We start from the raw sequence: 23,063 nt of genomic DNA on the forward strand, positions 1-23,063 counted from the left end.
TGGTTTCACTGGAGCAATGAAGGAGGACAGGCAGCCACCACAGTGGTGGGAGATGGAGTGTCTCTCCTAGGCTCCATCCAAGAGCTTGAGCTCCAGTCTCCAGTCCTTTGTCTCTAGATCTGACTCTGACCTCTTAAATATTCTATTACAATTAAATCCATTCCTCATATTGAGTATAAGCCAATCAACAGATCACTAGGGAACCATTATTTGTTGTAAGAAAAAAACTGAACTAGAGAACTATTAATGCTTAACTAGATAACCACTGTCTCATCAGTTCCACTGAGTAAACACCTTATTGTAAGAATCCTTGTTTCAAGTACACTTCTCCAGAGTTCTGGCCCATTACCCACATCCATACCATTTTGAGGGGATCTTACCTCTTCCTGTGTATAGACTAGCCAAACTTTCTTCTACCTTTCCTTTCTCTTTCAAGGACAGCTTTCCTAGCTGTTTATGATCATTGCCATTTAGGCCTTGTTTTAAAAATATTTAAAGTATTTATTAGTCTCCAATTTAACATTAAGTCTAACTATCAATTTAATATTAAATTAATAACTGGCAATTTTCAAATGCTACAGATCCATGAAGTTCCTTAGAAGAAAGTATGGTCTTAGCTTATATGCTTAAAAGCTACCTATGATAGCATCTAAGGCTTGCTTCAATACCAACTCAGGCTGGGTTTGAGAAGGATATCAAAGGATCCTATTTTTAGACCTGAAAGGGAGATTATCTGCTTCAATTCCATCATTTTATAGGTAACGAAACTGAGATCCAGAGCTGATTTTCTTCAAATCATATGGATCATACTACCATATGGGTCATACAGAAGAGAGTCAGACCTTGAATAAAGGTGACCTGACCCCAGGTTTAGCACTCCTTCTACTGCATTGCTGATCTCCCTTGGGGGATGTTAGTGATAGGTTTGAAATGACAGGGAGCCAAAAAAAAAGAAACATTCTATGATCTCAAAAATATAATTTTAAAAATGGTATATTAAGTCTCCACTCTTTTTTTTTTTCAACATGGAAACTAACAGATACCTGAAAATTTTTCCCATTGTTTAAAAAAACATTTACTTTAAAAGCTGCCTCCTCAGTTAGCTTTGCTAATAATGTTCACTGAATTTGGATTGTGCTGAGGTAACTGGGGCCAAGTGATTTGCCCAGCGTCACACAGCTAGGAAGGGTTAAATGTCCGAGTCCAAACTTGAACTCAGGTCCTCCTGACTTCAGGATTGGTGCTCTATCCACTGCTGCCCCTTCAAATATAAAATGGATAAAAGAAAACAAAGACCTTGCAAATAGAGAATAATATTAGGATCTAACAATTAAAAAATAACTCCCACTTACCTTCATTGTCTCTTCATGGTCTTGATTCAGTTGACTGATACAATCCAGCAGTTTCTGTCTTTCTTCTAAAGAACTGGGAAAGTCACAATTTATTTAATAAAGTGTGATATTTAAGACAACTTTTTAAAAATCAGGTCAATTTTTACCTACAAAGAACCATTAGTAATTTTTTATTTACTTCAATAAATCTCCCAAGCAAATAAGTTTCCAGGCATACTCACAGCATATCCGCCTGGTTGGTCTTTTCAGCCATCTGAAAGCTAGACTGACAAAATGCTGTATTTCCTTTGTCCCCTAATGGACATTTGCTGTTCAGTCGTTTTCCAATTGGATCTGACTCTTCATGACCCTATATGTGGAATGGTAGGCCTCCAGCTCAGTTTACAGATGAGCAAACAGAGGTAGGGAGGGCTAAGTAACTTGCTCAAGAGTCACACAGCTAGTACATATCTGAGGCCAGATTTGTCTTCAGGAAAATGAGTCTTCCAGACTCCAACCCAGACACTCTAGTGACTGCATCACCCAGCTGCCGCCTGAAGCATTTAGTTCACAATAAATATCAGCTGACTATGTTGTTGGGAGTCTTTCCCAATCAGTATGACTTACACACAACTCAGCATTAAGGAGTAAGGCAGAGTCAGAGCTGGGATTTAGACTCTCTAATTATATAAAGACTAAGCGTGGTCTACTTATCAGGTTTGGCCCCTCTTACTATCTGTCGTAATGAGATTTCTAAAAAAAGAAAAATAATAATAATAATATATATGTATGTGTATATATATATATATATATATACACACACACACATATACACACACACATATATATATAATATATATGTATATATTATATATATATACACACACATATATATATAATATACATGTATATATTATATATATATACACACACATATACACACACACATATATATATAATATATATGTATATATATATATATATTAATGTATTTAGATTTGTTGGAACTTCCTTACTTTCCAAGGGACTTTTGACTTGACTTGTGAGTGAGATTGCAGCTGACATGCTGAAGCTGAAGTGATCAATGTTAACAATCCCTGCACCTATCACTGCCAAGTGAGTCAAACCAAGTGCCTTCCTTCTGCTCTTGGCTACAGTAACTGATCCTGAGCCTGGCTGAACAATCACAAGGCCCAAAAACTCTAATAACTCGGAAACTGTACAAGATCCCAAGAATGGTCTAGCCATTTGTGGTTTTCATGTTTAAAAACCCTACCTCTAGGAAGAAATTTGTGACCAAAGATGAACTAGAGATCATTATTGATCACAAAATAGAAAATTTTGATTACATCAAATTAAAAAGCTTCTGTACAAACAAAACTAATGCAAACAAGATTAGGAGGGAAGCAACAAACTGGGAAAACATCTTCACAGTTAAAGGTTCTGATAAAGACCTCATTTCCAAAATATATAGAGAATTGACTCTAATTTATAAGAAACCAAGCCATTCTCCAATTGATAAATGGCCAAAGGATATGAACAGACAATTTTCAGATGATGAAATTGAAACTATTACCACCCATATGAAAGAGTGTTCCAAATCACTATTGATCAGAGAAATGCAAATTAAGACAACTCTGAGATACCACTACACACCTGTCAGATTGGCCAGAATGACAGGGAAAGATAATGCAGAATGTTGGAGGGGATGTGGGAAAACAGGGACACTGATACATTGTTGGTGGAGTTGTGAATGAATCCAACCATTCTGGAGAGCAATCTGGAATTATGACCCAAAAATTATCAAACTATGCATACCCTTTGATCCAGCGGTGCCACTACTGGGCTTCTACCCCAAAGAGATACTAAAGAAGGGAAAGGGACCTGTATGTGTAAGAATGTTTGTGGCAGCCCTCTTTGTAGTGGCTAGAAACTGGAAAATGAATGGATGCCCATCAGTTGGAGAATGGTTGAGTAAATTGTGGTATATGAATGTTATGGAATATTATTGCTCTGTAAACAATAACCAGCAGGATGAATACAGAGAGGATTGGCGAGACTTACATGAACTGATGCTGAGTGAAATGAGCAGAACCAGGAGATCATTATATACTTCAACAACGATACTGTATGAAGATGTAATCTGATGGAAGTGGATTTCTTTGACAAAGAGACCTAACTCAGTTTTAATTGATCAAGGATGGACAGAAGCAGCTACACCCAAAGAAAGAACACTGGGAAATGAATGTAAACTGTTTGCATTTTTGTTTTTCTTCCCAGGTTATTTTTACCTTGTGAATCCAATTCTCCCTGAGCAACAAGAGAACTGTTTGGTTCTGCACACATATATTGTATCTAGGATATATTGCGACATATTCAACATATGTAGGACTGCTTGCCATCTAGGGGAGGGGGGTGGAGGGAGAGAGGGGAAAAATCAGAACAGAAATGACTGCAAGGGATAATGTTGTAAAAAATTACTCTGGCATGGGTTCTGTCAATAAAAAGTTATTATAATAAATTTAAAAAAAAAAAAAAAAACAACCCTACCTCTGCTGTAAATAGGCGAGCCCTCCCCCCACAACCCCTTAGGAATGTGGACTTTGCTTGTAAGCTGTTTCCCTCCCTTCGAAATTAGATTTCAGCCTCTTCTGTGTCTAGTCTGCTTTGCTTGGCTCTAGCCATCCAGGTAAGAGGCCGGTTCAATCTAGTTGACATAACAGAGTGTTTAAACAATAATGGATAAGGATCAGCACTTGTCACAAAAAGAAGTCTCTTTTGGACTGGTTCTGCTGGAGAGAACTTCTCTCGCTCAGGCAGATCAGGATTGGCTCCGAGACCGAATCCAAACTATTTGGAGGGGGGAAAGGTGCTCTATACAGGATTGGATGGATGGGATGAGATGACTGAGAAGTTGATAGGATGGATGGGACTGAGAAGTTAAAAGACCCTCATTGAGAGTTGGATTTGTTCAGTCATTACAGACTCTTTGTGACCCCATTTCAGGTTTTCTTGACAAAAGTACTGGAAGGATTTGCCCCTTTCTTCTCCAGCTCATTCTACAGATGAGGTAACTTTAAGTGCGTTGCCTAGGATCACAGCTAGTAAGTGACTGAGGCACTTTGACCTCAGGAAAATAAATCTTCCTGACTCTAAGTCCCACTCTACTACTTAGTTATCCCCCAATATTTTTTTTTTCCATGATCCATACGGGGATCAAACCCTTGACAATGCTGTAGACAACTGAGCTAACCAGCCATAGCTCAAGGTCAGAGGCAGGGCACAAACCTAGATTTTCCTGATTGGTTTTTTCCTTTTCTTGCTTTCTCTTTTTTTTTCCTGCTGCTGCTGCTTTTTAAAAAAATATTTTTTTCAGCAGTTATTGAAAAGAAGAATTTACTACAGACTACTTTATGTCTGATAATAATATCACCATCTCATGTTTCTACCACATTTTAAGTTACAAAGTACTTTCCTTCCAATATAACAACCCAGTGGAAGTAACTAACACAATTATCACCTGACTCTGAGAAAGATAAACTGTTTTGCAACAGGGTCATATAGCTAGTGTCAAAGGCTGGATTCAAATCTAGATCTCTATTTTCACACATTTTCCCCCCTCTATCTGCTCTGACCATTTTAGCACCAGAAACCAAACTATTTATGAAGGACTAATTACAGAGACTATTGATAAGATAATGATTAACCAGTTTTAATCTGATAATTCTAACGCTCCAAAGAGTAACCATTCCATTAGACTCTAGTGTAAAATATTAGCAATGGGGGAAAAAAAAACAGTTTTTACAGAAAAATAAACTGCGGTCCAGAGAGGGCTCTCTCGGTTCTCAGTTCCTTCCTGTCTGACTGTTCTTCAACAAAGCAGTTAATAAACTCCATTTCTTATAGCTTTAAAGTTTTCTTATACTTTATTCACTTCCACATATTCTTCTATCTAGTGACACTGGACTCCTTTTTTTGTTCCTGGAACAAAACACTTCCATTTTCCTGACTCAGGGAATTTTCATGGGCTGTGTCCCATACGTGGAATTTTCTTGCCTTCAGGGGGTTCCTTTAAGGCTCAGCTCAAATGTCACTTTTTAAAAGAAGCTTTTCCCAAGGACCCTTAATTAGTGCCTGCCTTCAATTCCCTCCAATTTAACCACACATACTTTTGCTTGTGCATATGCATCTACATGTTTTCTCCCCCATTAGACTGTTAGCTCCTTGACAATAAAGATTTTTACCTTTTTCTTTGTACCAATACTAGCTCAATGCCTGGTATAAGACAGGATCTTAATAAACGTTTTTTGATATTTATTAACTGACTGAATATTCTTCTATTTCCAACTTCCAAACTATGGGATCTGTTCGGTCTTTCTTTGGGCAATCATTATCTCCCATAAGTTAAGTGACCATACAGATGGGTCCTAGATCTATATTTCCAGTTATACGTCTGAGCCCCCACTCCCACTCCTTCAGCACCATATCCAGTTACCTAACTGGATATTTCTAGTTAGATGTCTGATCTATCCAATCATCTAGGATTGAAACTCAGAAGTCTTCCCCGATCCCTCATTCTTCCTTCACCTAACTAATCAGTGGCCAAGTCTCATAGATACTACCTCTACACCATTCACTATCCCATCCCTTTCTCATTTATCTAGCTAACCACCTCACCTCTCACCTGGACTACTGCCAGTCTTCTAAATGGTCTCCAACCCTTACTTCTTCCCTCTCCAATCCATTTTCCAAAGAGCTGACAAAGTGGCAGATAATACTAAAACACAGATATGACCAAGTCACTCCTTCTCCTCAAACTCCAGGGGCACTTTCTTGCCTCTACAATCAAATATTGATTCCTTCGGTCTCTAAAGGCCTTCATGACTAGACCCTAAACTATCTTTCCAGCCTTATCATAGGTTATTTCCTTCATACACTCTTTGCACCAGCCAAAATGAATTCCTCTCTTTTCTTCACACAAAACTCCATCTCTCTTCCTGTGTTTTGGAATGAGCTGCCCCCATAACTCTCTGTTCTAATGAATTCTCTATTTCTTAGTATCCCTTTCAAAGTTCAGTTCAAATATTTCCTTTTGAGTGAAGCCTTTCTTGATTCTCCCATTTGATGCTAGTGGCTCACCTCCAAATTTACATCATTTTTTCCCCTATCTCCAGTGGCTAGCACACAATAAATGCTTGTTCTCTGCCAGTTGTCCAAGGTTAGACTGCTAATAACAGAAAATCTCTGATTGTCAGTCTAGTAACTCTTTTACAACATTATAAAGTGGAGTAAATTTGAAATATTGAGTCCCTAAAAAGATTTTATATCCCAAGATTGCCAGCACAAGAGAAAGACAAGTTCAATCCCTGAAGAAATTGTTTAAGAAAGCTCCTGTGAATAATAGAATACCAATGTCACCTTAGATGAGAGTCTTAAAAGAGATTAGCTGTTGATCCTGAAATAAAATTACTCAAAACATTAAAAGGTACAAATGAACCTTGCTAATGACACTTGGTTTTCTTTTTTCCAGAATTAAATCACCAGCAAATTGCTGGTCTTTCAAAATATGAAGTTTTAAAACCAACAGCTAACAAGATGACAGCAGAAAATTTAAATAGTTTCCACATATTTTAGCTAGATTTGCAGCCTTATGTATTCTTGAAAATATTTTTGCTTTCTCATCTTTGTACATCATCTATTGCTCTCTAAAATAACTCAAAAGTGAGAAACTGGTCATTAAAAAACATTTAACTCCCCAGCAAAATTCATCAACTAACACTGAAAATATGTTGACTGTCACTTTCCCACTCAGAAATTGTCTTTTAGATCAAAAATTAAGAACTCAAATGATAATCCGAAAAGAAGAAAATATTAAAAGAGAATTATCTTAAGTGTGCTTTGTGATATACTTTAATGTGAGCAACAGTCTTACCTTACTCCAAGATTTTCAAGAAGCGATTCATCAAGGCTGAGCAGCTGAGTGCATCCGATTTTGTTTTCTATGGAAAGATTTTTAAAAGTTGATATTTTAATACATCTTGTCTTTTTATATTTACTAAATTAAATATAATGTCTTTTTATATTTACTAAATTAAATATAATTCAAACAAATTCCTATAAATGAATTCACAGCTGTATGATTTGTATAAAATGCAAGTTTATCTATGAAATGCCTAGGGAGAAATACTAAGCCATTAGTGATAATAAATACAAAGTAAAACTTGAAGATTTTTTTTTTTGGGGGGGTGTTCCTAATAAAAGGTTAGAGTATATGTTGGTACTTGTGAATCAAAGACTCATGTGTTTTGTTTTTTGTTTTTTTAAAGCATGAATACAACAATCCTGACTTTTGGAATCATCACTTTATAGTTAGGTGATTCTATAAAGTCTTTGATCAAATCCTACAGAAATCTTGTCTGCTTTCCTTTTTTAAATTTAAATTTTAGATTTATTGTTGCCTTTTTTTTTTCCCCACACTAGTTATTTTCCCTTTATCATTCTCTGGCCTGGTAACAAATTTAAAATTTAAAGCAATGACAATTAACATAATAATCCAACATAATAGCTGTAATTTATGTTAAGTTTCATATCTATAGTCCTCATATCATTCATTATCATTTGTATGTAAAAGTTTGGATTTGGTTTTTTTTTTTTTTTTTTTTTGCTTTTGGGGGGGAGGGGTGTTGTTTCTAAAAACCCTAGTTAATAAGATTGTTTCACCAAAAGTTGGGATTTCCTGAAACCATAGGTGTGACTTAACTATACTCTACCTTGAATTTTTATTGAGTTTCTGGCTAAGAGAGACAAAAGTTTGGAATGAATGCTTAAAATTTATAAGAGTTGTGCTTGAGATCTCTGGGTCTACAACCAGTGAAAAGAGGAGAGAAAATACTGTGATCCCCAAAATATGGTACATCTAATGAATTCAAGTGGCTGGATTAACTCTTTAAAATATATTGAAAGTACCAGTACATTTCTATTTTCAGAAATCAGTCTCGTTATTGAAACTATTATTTCAAAAGGAGAGATCAATAAAACTGAAAGTAAAAAAACTATCAAATTAATTAATAAAACTAAGAGTTGGTTCTATGAAAAAACCAACAAAATAGACAAACCCTTAGTAAATCTGATTAAAAAAAGGAAAGAGGAAAATCAAATTGTTAGTCTTAAAAATGAAAAGGGAGAACTCGCCACTAATGAAGAGGAAATTAGAGCAATAATTAGGAATTATTTTGCCCAACTTTATGGCAATAAATTCGACAACTTAAATGAAATGGAAGAATACCTTCAAAAATATAGCTTGCCCAGATTAAGAGGAAGAAGTAAATATTCTAAACAGTCCCATCTTAGAAAAAAGAAATAGAACAAGCTATTAACCAACTTCCTAAGAAAAAATCCCCAGGACCAAATGGATTTACATGTGAATTCTACCAAACATTTAAAGAACAATTAACCCCAATGCTATATAAACTATTTGAAAAAATAGGGACTGAAGGAGTCCTACCAAACTCCTTTACGACACAGACATGGTACTGATACCTAAACCAGGTAGGCTGAAAACAGAAAAAGAAAATTATAGACCAATCTCTCTAATGAATATCGTTGCTAAAATCTTAAATAAAATATTAGCAAAAAGACTACAGAAAATCATTCCCAGGATAATTCACCATGATCAAGTAGGATTTATACCAGGAATGCAGGGCTGGTTCAATATTAGGAAAACTATTAGCATAATTGACTATATCAATAAGCAAACAAAAACCATATGATCATTTCAATAGATGCAGATAAAGCATTTGATAAAATCCAACATCCATTCCTAATAAAAACACTTGAGAGTATAAGAATAAATGGACTTTTTCTTAAAATAGTCAGGAGCATATATTTAAAACCATCAGTAAGCATCATATGCAATGGGGAAAAACTGGAACATTTCCCAGTAAGATCTGGAGTGAAGCAAGGTTGCCCACTATCACCATTATTATTCAATATTGTATTAGAAACACTAGCCTCGGCAATAAGAGTCGAGAAAGAGATTAAAGGAATCAGAATAGGCAGCGAGGAAACCAAACTATCACTCTTTGCAGATGATATGATGGTATACTTAGAGAACCCTAGAGATTCTACGAAAAAGCTATTAGAAATAATCCATAACTTTAGCAAAGTTGCAGGTTATAAAATAAATCCCCATAAATCCTCAGCATTTTTATACATCACCAACAAAATCCAACAGCAAGAGATACAAAGAGAAATTCCATTCAGAATAACCGTCGACAGCATAAAATATTTGGGAATCTATCTACCAAAGGAAAGTCAGGAATTATATGAGCTAAATTACAAAAAACTTTCCACACAAATAAAGTCAGACTTAAACAATTGGAAAAATATCAAGTGCTCCTGGATAGGTCGAGCGAATATAATAAAGATGACAATACTCCCTAAACTAATCTATTTATTTAGTGCTATACCAATCAGACTTCCAAGAAAATATTTTAATGATCTAGAAAAAATAACAAAATTCATATGGAATAATAAAAGGTGAAGAATCTCAAAAGAATTAATGAAAAAAAAAATCAAATGAAGGTGGCCTAGCTGTACCTGATCTAAAACTGTATTATAAAGCGGCAGTCACCAAAACCATTTGGTATTGGCTAAGAAATAGATTAGTTGATCAGTGGAACAGGTTAGGTTCACAAAACAGAATAGTCAACTATAGCAATTTAGTGTTTGACAAACCCAAAGATCCTCACTTTTGGGATAAGAACTCATTATTTGACAAAAACTGTTGGGATAACTGGAAATCAGTATGGCAGAAATTAGGCATGGACCACCCACACTTAACACCATATACCAAGATAAGATCAAAATGGGTCCATGATTTAGACATAAAGAAGGAGATTATAAACAAATTGGAGGAACATAGGATAGTTTATCTCTCAGACTTGTGGAAGAGGAAGAAATTTGTGACTAAAGACGAACTAGAGACCATTTTTGATCACAAAATAGAAAATTTTGATTACATCAAATTAAAAAGCTTCTGTACAAACAAAACTAATGTAATGAAAACATCTTCATAGTTAAAAGGTTCTGATAAAGGCCTCATTTCCAAAATATATAGAGAGCTGACTCTAATTTATAAGAAACCAAGCCATTCTCCAATTGATAAATGGTCAAAGGATATGAACAGACAATTTTCAGATGATGAAATTGAAATCATTACCACTCATATGAAAGAGTGTTCCAAATCATTATCAGAGAAATGCAAATTAAGACAACTCTGAGATACCACTACACACCTGTCAGATTGGCTAAGATGACAGGAAAAAATAATGATGAGTATTGGAAGGGATGCGAGAAAACTGGGACACTGATACATTGTTGGTGGAGCTGTGAACGAATCCAACCATTTGGAGAGCAAGCTGGAATTATGCCCAAAAAGTTATCAAACTGTGCATACCCTTTGATCCAGCAGTGTTTCTACTGGGCTTATACCCCAAGGAGATACTAAAGAAGGGAAAGGGACCTGCATGTGCCAAAATGTTTGCATTTCTTTTCATTAATTTCCTTGAAATTCTTAACCTGTTGTTCTTTTAGAGGAATTTTGTTATTATTTTTTCTAGCTCTATAAGTAATTTCTTGGCAGTTTGATTGGTATGGCACTAAGTAGATTAATTTAAGTAGAATTGTCATTTTTATTATATTAGCTTGGCCTACCTATGAGCACTTGATTCTTCCAGTTTAGACATAACTATTTGTGTGAAAAGTGTTTTTGTGATTGTATTCATATAGTTACTGACTTTGCCTTGGTAGGTAATCTCCCTGGCAGCCCTGTTTGTAGTGGCTAGAAACTGGAAAATGAATGGATGCCCATCAATTGGAGAATGGTTGGGTAAATTGTGGTATATGAATGTTATGGAATATTATTGTTCTGTAAGAAATGACCAGCAAGATGAATACAGAGAGGATTGGCGAGACCTACATGAACTGATGCGAAGTGAAATGAGCAGAACCAAGAGATCATTATATACGTCAACAACGATACTGTATGAAGATGAAATCTGATAGAAGTGGATTTCTTTGACAAAGAGACCTAATTCAGTTTCAATTGATCAATGACAGACAGAAGCAGCTACACCCAAAGAAAAAACACTGGGAAATGAATGTAAACTGTTTGCATTTTTGTTTTTCTTCCCGGGTTATTTTTACCTTCTGAATCCAATTCTCCCTGTGCCATAAGAGAACTGTTTGGATCTGCACACATACATTGTATCTAGGATATACTAGGACATATTCAACATATATAGGACTGCTTGCCATCTAGGGGAGGGGGTAGAGGGTGGGAGGGAAAAATCGGAACAGAAGTGAGTGCAAGAGATAATGTTGTAAAAAAAAAAAATTACCCTGGCATGGATTCTGTCAATAAAAAGTTACTATAAAAAAAAAAAAAAAGAAACTATTATTTCAATAAAAAGTTATACAGCTAATCTTACAAACAGAAAAGGTAAAGACTAACAAATTCTGAAACATGGGTTTCATATAAAAAGCTAAACTCTTTAAAATTAATCTTCTGGAAGCAATTCCAAAAAGACATTTTTAAATAGCAAAAACTCAATTGAATTATTCTAGGGAAGAATTTAAATATCTCATCACTTCCCCCCCTTTTCTTTTCTGACTTAACTCTATTTTTCCTAATAATCATAAATTTTAACTGTTAAAACTAAATTACTAGTAAATGACAGGTTTTTGCTTATTTTTCACTACAATCTCAGTTAATAATTCTAAAACTAAACACTACAGCATAACAAGTGAAATGCCTAAATTAATGTTCCTGAAATCTTGTCCAAAAAATAGATCTTGTTAAAGAATCAAGTTTTCCTCTGCATACTACTATCAAAGTTCAGGTGTCAAAACTCAAGTCACAGCATATGAAAAAAATAACAATAAACTGTATATACAAGAGTTTCAGGTATCATTTACAAAGTCTATTGAAAAGTTAATGCCTTAATGAGGAAACAAACATTCTTTGAAGACAATGTGATAGTATATTTAGAGAATCCAAGAGAATCAACTAAAAGACTAGTTGAAAGATTAACAACTTTAGCAAAGTTGCAGAATATAAAACAAACTCACATAAATCATGAGTATTTCTATATATTACCAAAGATCAACAGCAAGAGATTGAAAGAATAATCCCATTTAAAATAACCATAGACATATAAAATATTTGGGAGTCTACTACTAAGTCAAACCTATGAACACAATTACAAAACACTTTTCACACTAATAAAGTCAGACCTAAACAGTTGGGAAAATATCAAATGTTCAAAAAAGTAGGCCAAGTTAATATAATAAAAAACGAAACTACTTATTCGATGTCATGCCAATCAAACTGCCAAAAATTATTTTATAGAGCTAGAAAAACAACAACAACAAAATTCATCTGGAACAACAAAAGGCCAAGAATATCAAGGGAACTGATGAAAAAACAAAAACAACCCTACAAAGGAAGGTGGGCTTAGAGCCACCAGTACCAGACCTAAAACTATAAAGTTGCAGTCATCAAACCATTTGGTATTGGCTAAGAAACAGAGTAACTGATCAATGAAATAGGTTAGGTACATAAGACACAATAATCAATGACTATAGTAATTTACTGTTTAATAAACCCATGGATTCCAGCTTCCACGATGAAAATTCATTATTTGACAAAAATTGCTAGGAAAACTGGAAAATAGGGCAGATACTAGACCAACAAATCACATCCTATACCAAGATAAGGTCGAAATGGACATAAAGAGTGATACTATAAACAAATTAAAAGAGCAAGGAATAGTTTACCTGTCAGATGATTGGAGAAGGGAGAAATTTATGACCAAACAAGAACTAGAGAACATTATGAAATTGAAAATGGCTTATGTTACATTAAATAAAAAGTCTTTGACAAACAAAACCAATGCAACCAAGACTAGAAGGGAAGCAGAAAACTGGAAAACATTTTTACAGCCATTGTTTTTTGAGAAAAGCAGATTTCTAAAATATATACAGAATTAGGTCAAATTTATAAAAATACAGAATTAAGTCAAATTTATAAAAATACAAGTTATTCCCCAATTGATTAAAAAGTCAGAGGATACGAACAACTTTGATATGAAAAAATTGAAAAAAGTGCTCTAAATCACTGATTAGAGAAATGCAAATTAAAACAATTCTGAGGTACTATCTCATGTCTATCATATTGGCTGAGATAACAAGAAAAGAATGAAATGTTGGAGGGGATGTGAGAAAACCAGAACACTAATTTATTGCTGGTGGAGTTGTGAACTGATCTAACCATTTTGGAAAACAATTTGGAACTATGCCCAAAGGGCTACAAAAATGTATGTACCCTTTGATCCAGAAGTGCCACTCTGCTGGATCTGTACTCCAAAGAGATCATAAAAGAAAAGGAAAGACCCACATGTGTAAAAATGTTTGTAGCAGTTCTTTTTGTGGTAGCAAATAATTGAAAATTGAGTGGAAGCTCATCAACCGGAGGAATGGCTGAATAAGTTGTGGTATATGAATGTAATTGAATATTATCATTCTATAAGAAATGATGAAAAAGTTGATTTAAGAAAAGCCTGGAAAAACTTATATAATACCTAGTGAAGTGAGCAGAACCAGGAGAACATTGTATCCACAGTAACAGCAAGACTGTGTGATGATCAACTATGACAAAACTTGGCCCTTCTCTGCAATACAGTGATCTAAAACAATTCTAATAGAGTTGGAATAAAAAATGTCACCCATATCCAGAGACTAAACTGTAAAGCCTGAATGCAGATGGAAGTATACTATTATCACTTATTTTTGGTTTTTTTCTTTCTCGTGATTTTTCCCTTTTGCCCTGATTTTTATTTCACTATGTAACTAATATGGAAATATGTTTAAAAGTATTATACCTATATAACATATAGCAGATGCCTTGCTGTCTTGGGGAGAGGAGAGTTAAAGACAGTAGGAAAAAAAATTGAACTTAAAATCTTAAAAGAAAGTTGAAAACTGTCTTTACAAGTAACTGAAAAAATTTAAAACTATTCAAATTTTTAAAAAGTTATTGCCTTTCTCAACAAAAGAATTTGGAACATATATAAATATTGTTTATAAGAACTATCTCCTGTATATGTGAAAAACTGATATAACAAAATATGCTGAAAAAATCTCTATAAAAAGTAACCAAACTTCAACTCGATGGTCAGTGTATCTGCAATGTTGCCTTTATTTTCTTAACTTTAAACCCCAACAGGAGGATAGGATGAGTTGGAGTGCCACTGTGTTTATTACTTCCTATGTCAGTTGACTATCTACCCCTTAAGGTGAAGACAATTGTTTGTAGTAAACCAAATAAAGATGTGATATTGAAGCAGAGTATTTTTTGGGTCATTTAAAAAAATTTTCACTTAAATATAAAATGAGAAAAGGAAAAATAAAATCACATTTCCATATACACAGCAGTTAAGAAAGGATTCAATATAAAACAATAAATTTTCATTTCAAGAAAAGCTATATAATAAATACTAAACATTAAGAGGGTTTTGATTTTTTGTTTTTTACAACTATTGTTTATACTACCACAATCATTATAGCTTATAGTAACTGGTCAAGTCAATTTAAAGAAGGAAAGAAAAGGTTATCAGGATAGTACAGAAAAGAAGAAATTAAGCGCTAAATTAAAGTGGTAACTAACAATACAGTGGGGAAGAAAAAGGATGGATAAAAGAGATCCTAGAATATGGTAACTGATGAGGTTCTGAATGGTGTTTTGGACCAGGAGAAACTAAAGAATTGATCCCTGAGGCAGAAGGCTTGGATAGAGATCAATTTAGCTTCATGATCCCATCCTTTAAGGAGGTGGTCACCCTGAAATTCACTTTATGTTAAACTTCTGAGACCCATCCTCTGAAGAGGGTCTTGAGCAGTCTCACTTTGCCATGCCCTGTCTGGAATCACATCAAATCCCTGAGATTAAATTTTCCCCATAAAATCTACTTATGTTTCGTCAATCCATCACAGCACTCAGCCTCACCCTATCTTGGCCCTCTGCCATATGGTATCTCCTAATTTCACTATTCTTCCCAACCCCATTTCTCCTTCTTATAGCTAACTCTTTTGGAGTGCTATGTCCCTTTCAGGAAAACCCCTATGTTCTCCCAACTCTAATTCATATTTACCATTCCTGATGTCTATTGTATCTCCTTCATTTTGTCTGTAACCTCTTCTCTAAATAAATCTAAATTTTGCCAGAGAATGGCCATTGTGAATTCCTCACATGAACGGACCCCAACTTTTGGTGCCTCCCATCATCTCTACATAACTCTACATCACCCACATCATATTGGTTCTCAAACCACATCATTTTGAACCAAAACCCATATCACAGATCACATCAGTAGCTATAAAGATCTGATGTAGGACTAACAAAAGTTTCATCATGTCTGGAAAACTGGTCCACCAACAAGACAATTAGGAATGTTAGAAAACTGGTCAGGTTTTGGAGGAAGATGTTTTAGAAAGCCAAGCTTGAAATGGAATGGGAACATCCAGGTGTTAATTAACTGTGAAAAAGCAAGCTTGGAGTACAGGGCAACAGTAAAGATACAGTACAAAGATTTGAGTTATCCACATTACTAAACAAAGTCACCAAAATGGATGTGGTAGTCAAGACAGTAAGAGAGAAAGGAGAGAGCTTTACTTCCTTGAAGTGCAAATTAATTCATTCATCAGACATTTTGTAATATCTCACAAGACTAAAACTGCTTCCTAGAGTGAGGTGACACCTTTCTTCCCATCTCTTCCCCACTACTTGATAAGGATCTGCACCCTCAAAACTCATCTCATTCATCCCTTTATCTAGTAACTTTGTGTATTAAATTATCTGTGTTGTTATTTTACCCTCCTGCAACACCAAAAAGATTTTTGAGGAAGGAGTCATGTCTTACCTAAACTTTGTATCTCCTCTAGCACAGTGACCAGCACAAGTAATAATGGTTATCATGTATATACCAAGTGTAATAGCAATTTATGCACTTCAAGTCAACAAATATTTAATGAATGACTTGTGCCAAATACAAACATTGATGAAAGGCAATAATTAACAGCCCCTATATATTCTCCCTCTGTCTCCCCCCCCCCATTTCCTTACTCTCCCTTTTCTCTTCCCCCTTTTGCTCTCCCCCACCTTAACAGTCCCTCTTCTCAAGGAATTCACAATCCAATGGGGAAAAAGAATATATGAATAACTAGATATTAACTAGAGATAATTTCCCTAGCACTAAAGGGAATAGAATAAGTAAATATCTGCTGTAGTTTTACATATATCACAACATTGCTATAAGCTGTTCATGGCCAGAAAACTCTCCCAAATCAATGGGAGTAAACAAACAGACCAAAAGAGATCTTCTGTCTGATACTTCCGAAGATTATTCCAGCAAAAGGAAGAGGACAGAAGAGCTATCTCAGGAGGAAAAAAAGCACCCACCCACCCCGCAAAAAAAAAAAAAAAAAAAAAACACAAAAAAATTAACACCACTAGAGTTAACAACTATCCTGCTTATTTTCTCCTCAGATACTAAGCTCCTAACCTCAATAAATAAATCTCTTAGGAATACTAGCGGTTTGTCATTCAAATATTTGCAAATATTTCTTAAGTGTACATTGTTTGCAGATGATTCAGGGAGATCTAAAAAATTTTAAGTATACTTTACCAGGCAGAAAAGACTACTCACCAGGACAAAGACCCAATGTATTATTTCTTTGGCATACCATACATTGCCCAGTACAAGTGCTAGACGTTGAGTACCAAGTAATCAAATATTTCTCTAATACAATATACATAAAGATCATTGACATATAATTCTATTAATGGATCACATATTCTGTAATTCATTTTTACTATCAGTATTTAGATTCTAAGATATATTATGAAGGATACCTCTCTGGTCTGGAAACTTATGAATTTAGTTTACACAACAAATCAACAAACTTGGATCTCACTCACTTTAAGCACCAATTTTTTTTTTTTTTTAACCTGTAATGGGAGTAGGGGAAGAGTCAGATGAAGGAGAGATTAGAGAAAAACAGGAAAGAACCTATCCTGGAGAAAGGAATTAGGGAAGAGTAATGAATTAAGAATCAACCCTGGAGACCCACAGCTGCAACTCTTCCTATTACCTTGGAAGGGGGGAGGGGAAGGTTAGATGAGAGAACGAGGAACTAAAGATTTGGATTGATTTGTTTTTCCCCTTCCCTTCCTCCCCAGCAATTGCAGTCCATTTTTAGGGCCCCACCATAAGAAGGGCTCTTACTTGGCCAAGATTAGAGCTGCAAATCATACCCAGTGAACACCAACTTCCACTTCTGGTAGCTATAAGGTTTTTTACTTTCATACCCAACTTCAAAAAACCAAATGCAAAGCCTCACAAGAAACTTATTCAAAAGTAGTTTAACAAGACACTCAACTTAGTCTGCATATTTCAGCCGAGATTGTTACAAGGGCTGGAATCTAGCTCTGAGCTGGGACAAAGCTAAAGATAGAGTAAACAGGATATCTCAAAGAAAAAAAGTCTATGAGATGAATGGGAACTAAGGAGGAAGGCGAGACAAATGAATATTATATAAAGTACAACTTCTTATGATGTGGGGTAGCTGTAGACTGCTAGGAAACCACAACAATTAAAGATACCAGCTTGGGGCTCAGAACAAATGATTGGGAGCGGAACTCAACGAGTCTTGCTTTTTATTTCAAGCAATATAGCCAGCACTATGAGTCTCTGCAAAGAGGTCCAGCTAGTCTTGAGAGCAGGTGCTCAGGCTGTAAGCAAGTCATAGTAGCCACGAAGTACATCACTATTTATTATTTATCAATGTGAGGGGTGTAGAAGACCCTTACCCAAAATGATTACTCAGAGATCACTCAGTAGAAGGCAGAAAAGTTGTTTATTGAAAACCTTCGGAGGATGAGCCGTCCCATCGCGAGACGAGAAAGAGAAAGCTCCTGGTAGGAGGACTAAAGAAGTAGTAAAGATACATAGCTTTTATACGAGAAATTACATCACAAGTAAGAGAGAAGGGGAGGGGAGGCATCTAATTGGTTGTTGCTATTTTGGGGAGATTGGAATGGAAGATTTCTGTTTCCCCGAAACAGCTGTTTCTGTTTCTCCTGACTTCAAGGAAACAGAAAGTCAGGCCTTCAGGCTTAATCAAGCAGACAGTGGTCCAGCTAATAGACTAAATATCATAGATGTCAAATATCAATAAATTAAGTAAGTATGTTCCTAGCTGGCCAAGGCTCGAGTAGATATGAGCCTGCACATATTATACAGGTCATAGGGGAAACACAGAAATAATAAAACAGAAAAAGAATTCATGCATCCCTGTAAGTTCTTCACCTTATCTCTCTCTATTCCATACACCAATAAGCGAATGACTCGATTCCCATCTTTAAGAAACGTGGGGGGCGGGGGGTGGGGGGGTCCAGCTCTGTGCAAGCCTGACAGTAACAATTTGTCACGCTCCCCAAAGGAGAAATGTCCAATTCTACTTTTTCCCCATTCTCGGAGACTAATAATTAGATCACCGAGTCAGCCTCGTCCTCAGAGGTTCACCTGGGCTTACGTTATATTATTTGTCCATCCTGGGTTGGGCTGAACAGCAATATTTTGCTACCTTTCTGCCTACACCCTTAGTGGATGCTCCTTAGCCTACTTACCAACTTCAGGAGGCTTCCCAGTGCCAAGCTCCCCTCCCTCTGCTAACGTCGCACCCTGAAGCGAAGCAGCTTCCCCCCAAGACCACCCCCCACCCCCGCGGGATCTTCGCCGCTCAGTTCTGGCACTCTAGGCACTGATCAGGTGAGAAGCCAGCGAGAAGGTCCCCGAACGGGCTTCGGCAACTTTTCCCCCCCGCAGCCACTTTTTGCCCAAGAAACTGTTAGGTGACCGCGAGTTTATGGGTCCGGAAACGGGGTGCACAACTCCCCCATTTCCCGAAAACAAATCACAAGGTGGCAAACTCCCCCCGCCCCCCGTTCTGTTACGGGACCTCCGGGGGCCGGGAGCCAGCTGTCCCAGGGCAGGACGGGGTCCGCCTTTAGGACCTCCGCTTACGGGGGCAGGGGAGGGGACGGGGACGGAGCAGGTGGGGGAGGGGGGCTGGGGGTCCCGAGGGGCGGGGGAGGGGAGGCGGCCGTCGCTGGGCTGCGGTGCCGCCGGCAAGGTTTGGGGAGTGTCCCCGAGGGTTACGGCGGGACAAAAGGAGGATTGGGCGCCGCTCGGCAGGGGCAGCGGGAGGGCTGCGGGGCAGGCAGCTCCGTCCGGGGGGGGGGGGGGCCTCCGGAGCAGGGCCGTCCGCAGCGCCGTCCGCAGCCCCGTCCCGCTCCCTACCTTGTATGCGGCTGAGCAGCGTCGGGTTGCAGAAGCCGCGGTCGCGGAGGAAAGAGCACAGCCGCTCGGTCTCCCAGCTCTGCGGCTCGGCGTCGTCCTCGGGCTCCTCCGCGGATCGGGCCGCCGGGGGCTCCGAGGTGGGAGAAGGAGTCCCGCAGCGAGCACGTTTTGAAGGTGTCCCGTGTTCCCTCATGGCCTTTCCTCAGCCGCCGCCACCCGCTGAGCTCCAGAAGCCGGCTATGCAGCTGGCCGCGCAAGCGCACCACCACCCAGCGCGGGCCGGCCAGCCGCCCCTCCTCCCCCCTCCTAAGGCCAGGGAGGAGAATGCCCCACCAATCCGGAGGGCGGCTGCGCAGTCGCTGGAACAGCGGCTGTTATCGCAGTCGCTGCCGCCCCGGGAAAGTAAGTGCGCTTCCCTTGCTGGGGACTTTTGTAGTTGCAAGTTCTGCGGAACAGCCGGGGCTCCAGAGACGTCTGGGCCAAAGCAAAACACGTTTAACACACAGAAACAAAGATTCCTTCTTTCGCATCTCCTGGCCCCCGCCGGGGACTTCCAGGGAGGCGAGGACTCGCCTCTGAGGCAGACGTTCTATTTCGGGGTAGCCGTGCGTCATTCAGTCGTTGCTTCAGCCCGAGTCCTACGTTCGCCTGCTGCAAGTCCCCCCCCCCCCGGGCCCGGCCGAGCGGACTAACGCGCTCCCTGCGCAGCGGCCTTCAGATAGGTGGGGGCGAGAGTGCAAACGTTTTCTCCGCGCCGAGCTCTGGAACCCAGGGGAAAGGCACGTACAACGCCGGCCTGCACCCCAATGCGGAGGGCGCTGCACGCTGAGGGGAGTGAGGGGAGCGATGGAGAGGGGGATCAGGTGGTGCTCTTCTCCAGGAGCAATAGTGGGACCGGCTTTTCCCCCGGAGACACTTAAAGTGACTTGCTCGGGACGAGCTGGGACTTGAACTCGGGCCCTCCGGACTTCGGGGCTGGCGCTCTATGCGCGGCGCCAGCCGGCTGCCCCCGTGGTGCGCGGCTCCTGAGAGTAAGAGGTAGACCAGGAGCCGGGGAGGCTGCGAGGCACTCAGCAGGAAAGCGACCAAGGTAGAGGGCGATTGCCGTGCTTTGCCTTTCCTTCTCGAAGAGGACCGTGACAGGGGGCAGGGCGCCCCTGTTGTGCCACAGCCCCCTTCTTGTTGGAAGCCTCACAAAGGGCTCAGTCGCTAGAACCGACCGAGACGATGATTATCTCGTTTGGCCTGGCTCAGTGTGATTGATCCGCTCCCACAAGCGGACGTTATGGGCCAGAATCCGAAACAAGGGACTAAGTGGAATTGAGAATTGATTTAACCCTGCAACAAATAATGTTTCCCAGCGACATAACGATCGGTGTGTACTCAGTGTAGAGCATGGAAGCAAGAAGCTCTCAGGGCCAGGGACAGAAGCCCCCTCTCCGAGGCGGAGACAGAGTCATTCCATATTCCACCTTTGTGCCCGCTGGAGACATTCGGAGGGAGCTAGGGGATGAAGCTCAAGACTTTGAAGGACACAAAAAAGGACTGGATTTTAACTCCTGGCTGCTTTTGAAGTGATTATTACTTGGAACTGAAACTAAGGCTGCCTCCAGAAAACCTCCCCAAGAAACCTGCTCACAGAGAACAATTCTAGTATAGAAAAAGAACACCACACCTTCTAATTGTCCTGCCTCAGTTTCCCTGAATTGTCCTGCCTCAGTTTCCCTGAATTGTTCTGCCTCAGTTTCCCTGAATTGCCCTGCCTCAGTTTCTCTGAATTGTCCTGCCTCAGTTTCCCTGAATTGTCCTGCCTCAGTTTCCCTGAATTGCCCTGCCTCAGTTTCCCTGAATTGCCCTGCCTCAGTTTCCCTGAATTGTTCTGCCTCAGTTTCCCTGGTTGTAATCCCTCTTTTCTGCTCATTAGACCTGAGATAATTATGGCTGTGGAGATCTGGCATTCCAAAAGATAAAACCCCAGATGACCTATCTCAGATACGTAATTAGTATCTCTAAGTTTCAGACATCCTGTCTCTAGCTGAACACCTCCTTAACTCCCAATTTGTAAGAATTTATGGTCCTATCCCCAACCTATCAGAACTAGATTGATGGTCCCTGCCTGGAGATTCTTGGATCACCAGAGTTTGGACTCTACCCCTCTTTATGTACCCTAGCTTAGAGTCATATATATATATATATATATATATATATATATATGTCATTGAGAACTCACATTTGATGCTGGATGCTTTAAGACATCAGCCCTGGGGGGGGGGGGCAACACACCCCCAGCACAAACTCTCCCTCTCAGAAATCCAAATAAAATATTAAAAACTCTCTAGTCTCTATCTTGCCTCAGTTTCTTGGGCATTACACCACAACATGCAAGAGAATTGGATTTAAGGGAGAGAGGGCTCCCCAGCCATCATCTTCTCCAGAGCCACCTGTTTGGTGGTCCATATGGAGCAGAACAACTAGAGATGGCTCTGGGTGCAGTGGGAGACCTTGGCCTTTTTAAGCTAAGGTCTTTAACAGGTCTCGGTTTGATAGAGGCAAGGACCAATCAGTGATTAAGACTGGTTAACAAAGGAGGCAGAGAATGGCCTTTTACTAGGTCAAAAAGACTGGCAGAGAGAGAGAGAGTGACTTGGAGAGAGGAAGAGGGGGAGAGAGGGGGAGAGGGAGCGGGAGCAGCAGCAGCAAGAGCAGGTGCAGTAGCAGGAGCAGGAGGAGCAGCAGCAACAGCAAAAAATAACCTTGGGAGGGAGAAGACTAAGACTGGCCGAAACAGAAATTTTACATCCCCTCTGATTCAATCAGAACCTTGGTTAATCAATGACAGTATGAGTGATTTGGGTTTTAGGTGAAGTCCTAGCCCTTAAACCCAAAGTATCTGGAGAGATTTAAATGATAAAAATTTACATTCCTTTCAGTATAGCACTCACAGCTAAAGGTATGTAGACTATGGGAAAGGAAAGGAAAAAGAAAAGAAATGGAGTGCCCAACTGGCCAGTTCCAGTGGTCCCCCAATGGGGCAGTTCCTATTCCTACTCAAGAAGTGTTTGTCCTTCATTCTTGAAGAGGGTATCAGGGAGGTAATGCCATGTTTTGCTAGTAAAGTGAGTAGAAGGCTAAGTAAGAGGGATGTGAAGCTTGATCAAGCTGGGGACAGCTGAATATATAGTGGGCCAGGAGACTGCCCAGTCTCCTAAACTGTACTTAAACATAGCTAATGTCTTCCCTAAATCTTCTCCCATTCAACCAATCCATAAATGGCCTGACCATCCTTGCATGTATCTAAGGCAAACGTGTGGTT

At 38.9% G+C, this 23,063-nt stretch overlaps 1 protein-coding gene across 1 annotated transcript in view; it reads right to left on the reverse strand.

Annotated features, from left to right (window-relative positions):
- SAMHD1 (SAM and HD domain containing deoxynucleoside triphosphate triphosphohydrolase 1) overlaps nucleotides 1-20,172 on the reverse strand; it is a 59,181-nt gene extending 39,009 nt beyond the window's left edge. The window contains exons 1-3 of the mRNA XM_031953968.1: nucleotides 19,751-20,172; nucleotides 7,264-7,330; nucleotides 1,353-1,425 (exon numbers count right to left, since the gene is read on the reverse strand). Coding sequence (XP_031809828.1) covers nucleotides 1,353-1,425; nucleotides 7,264-7,330; nucleotides 19,751-19,943 — 333 coding nt within the window. The 5' untranslated portion in view covers nucleotides 19,944-20,172. The remainder of the gene's footprint in view (nucleotides 1-1,352; nucleotides 1,426-7,263; nucleotides 7,331-19,750) is intronic.
- Between the last annotated feature and the right edge of the window lie 2,891 nt (nucleotides 20,173-23,063).

This window comes from Sarcophilus harrisii, chromosome 2, assembly GCF_902635505.1.
Source record: "Sarcophilus harrisii chromosome 2, mSarHar1.11, whole genome shotgun sequence".
NCBI lineage: Eukaryota > Metazoa > Chordata > Mammalia > Dasyuromorphia > Dasyuridae > Sarcophilus > Sarcophilus harrisii.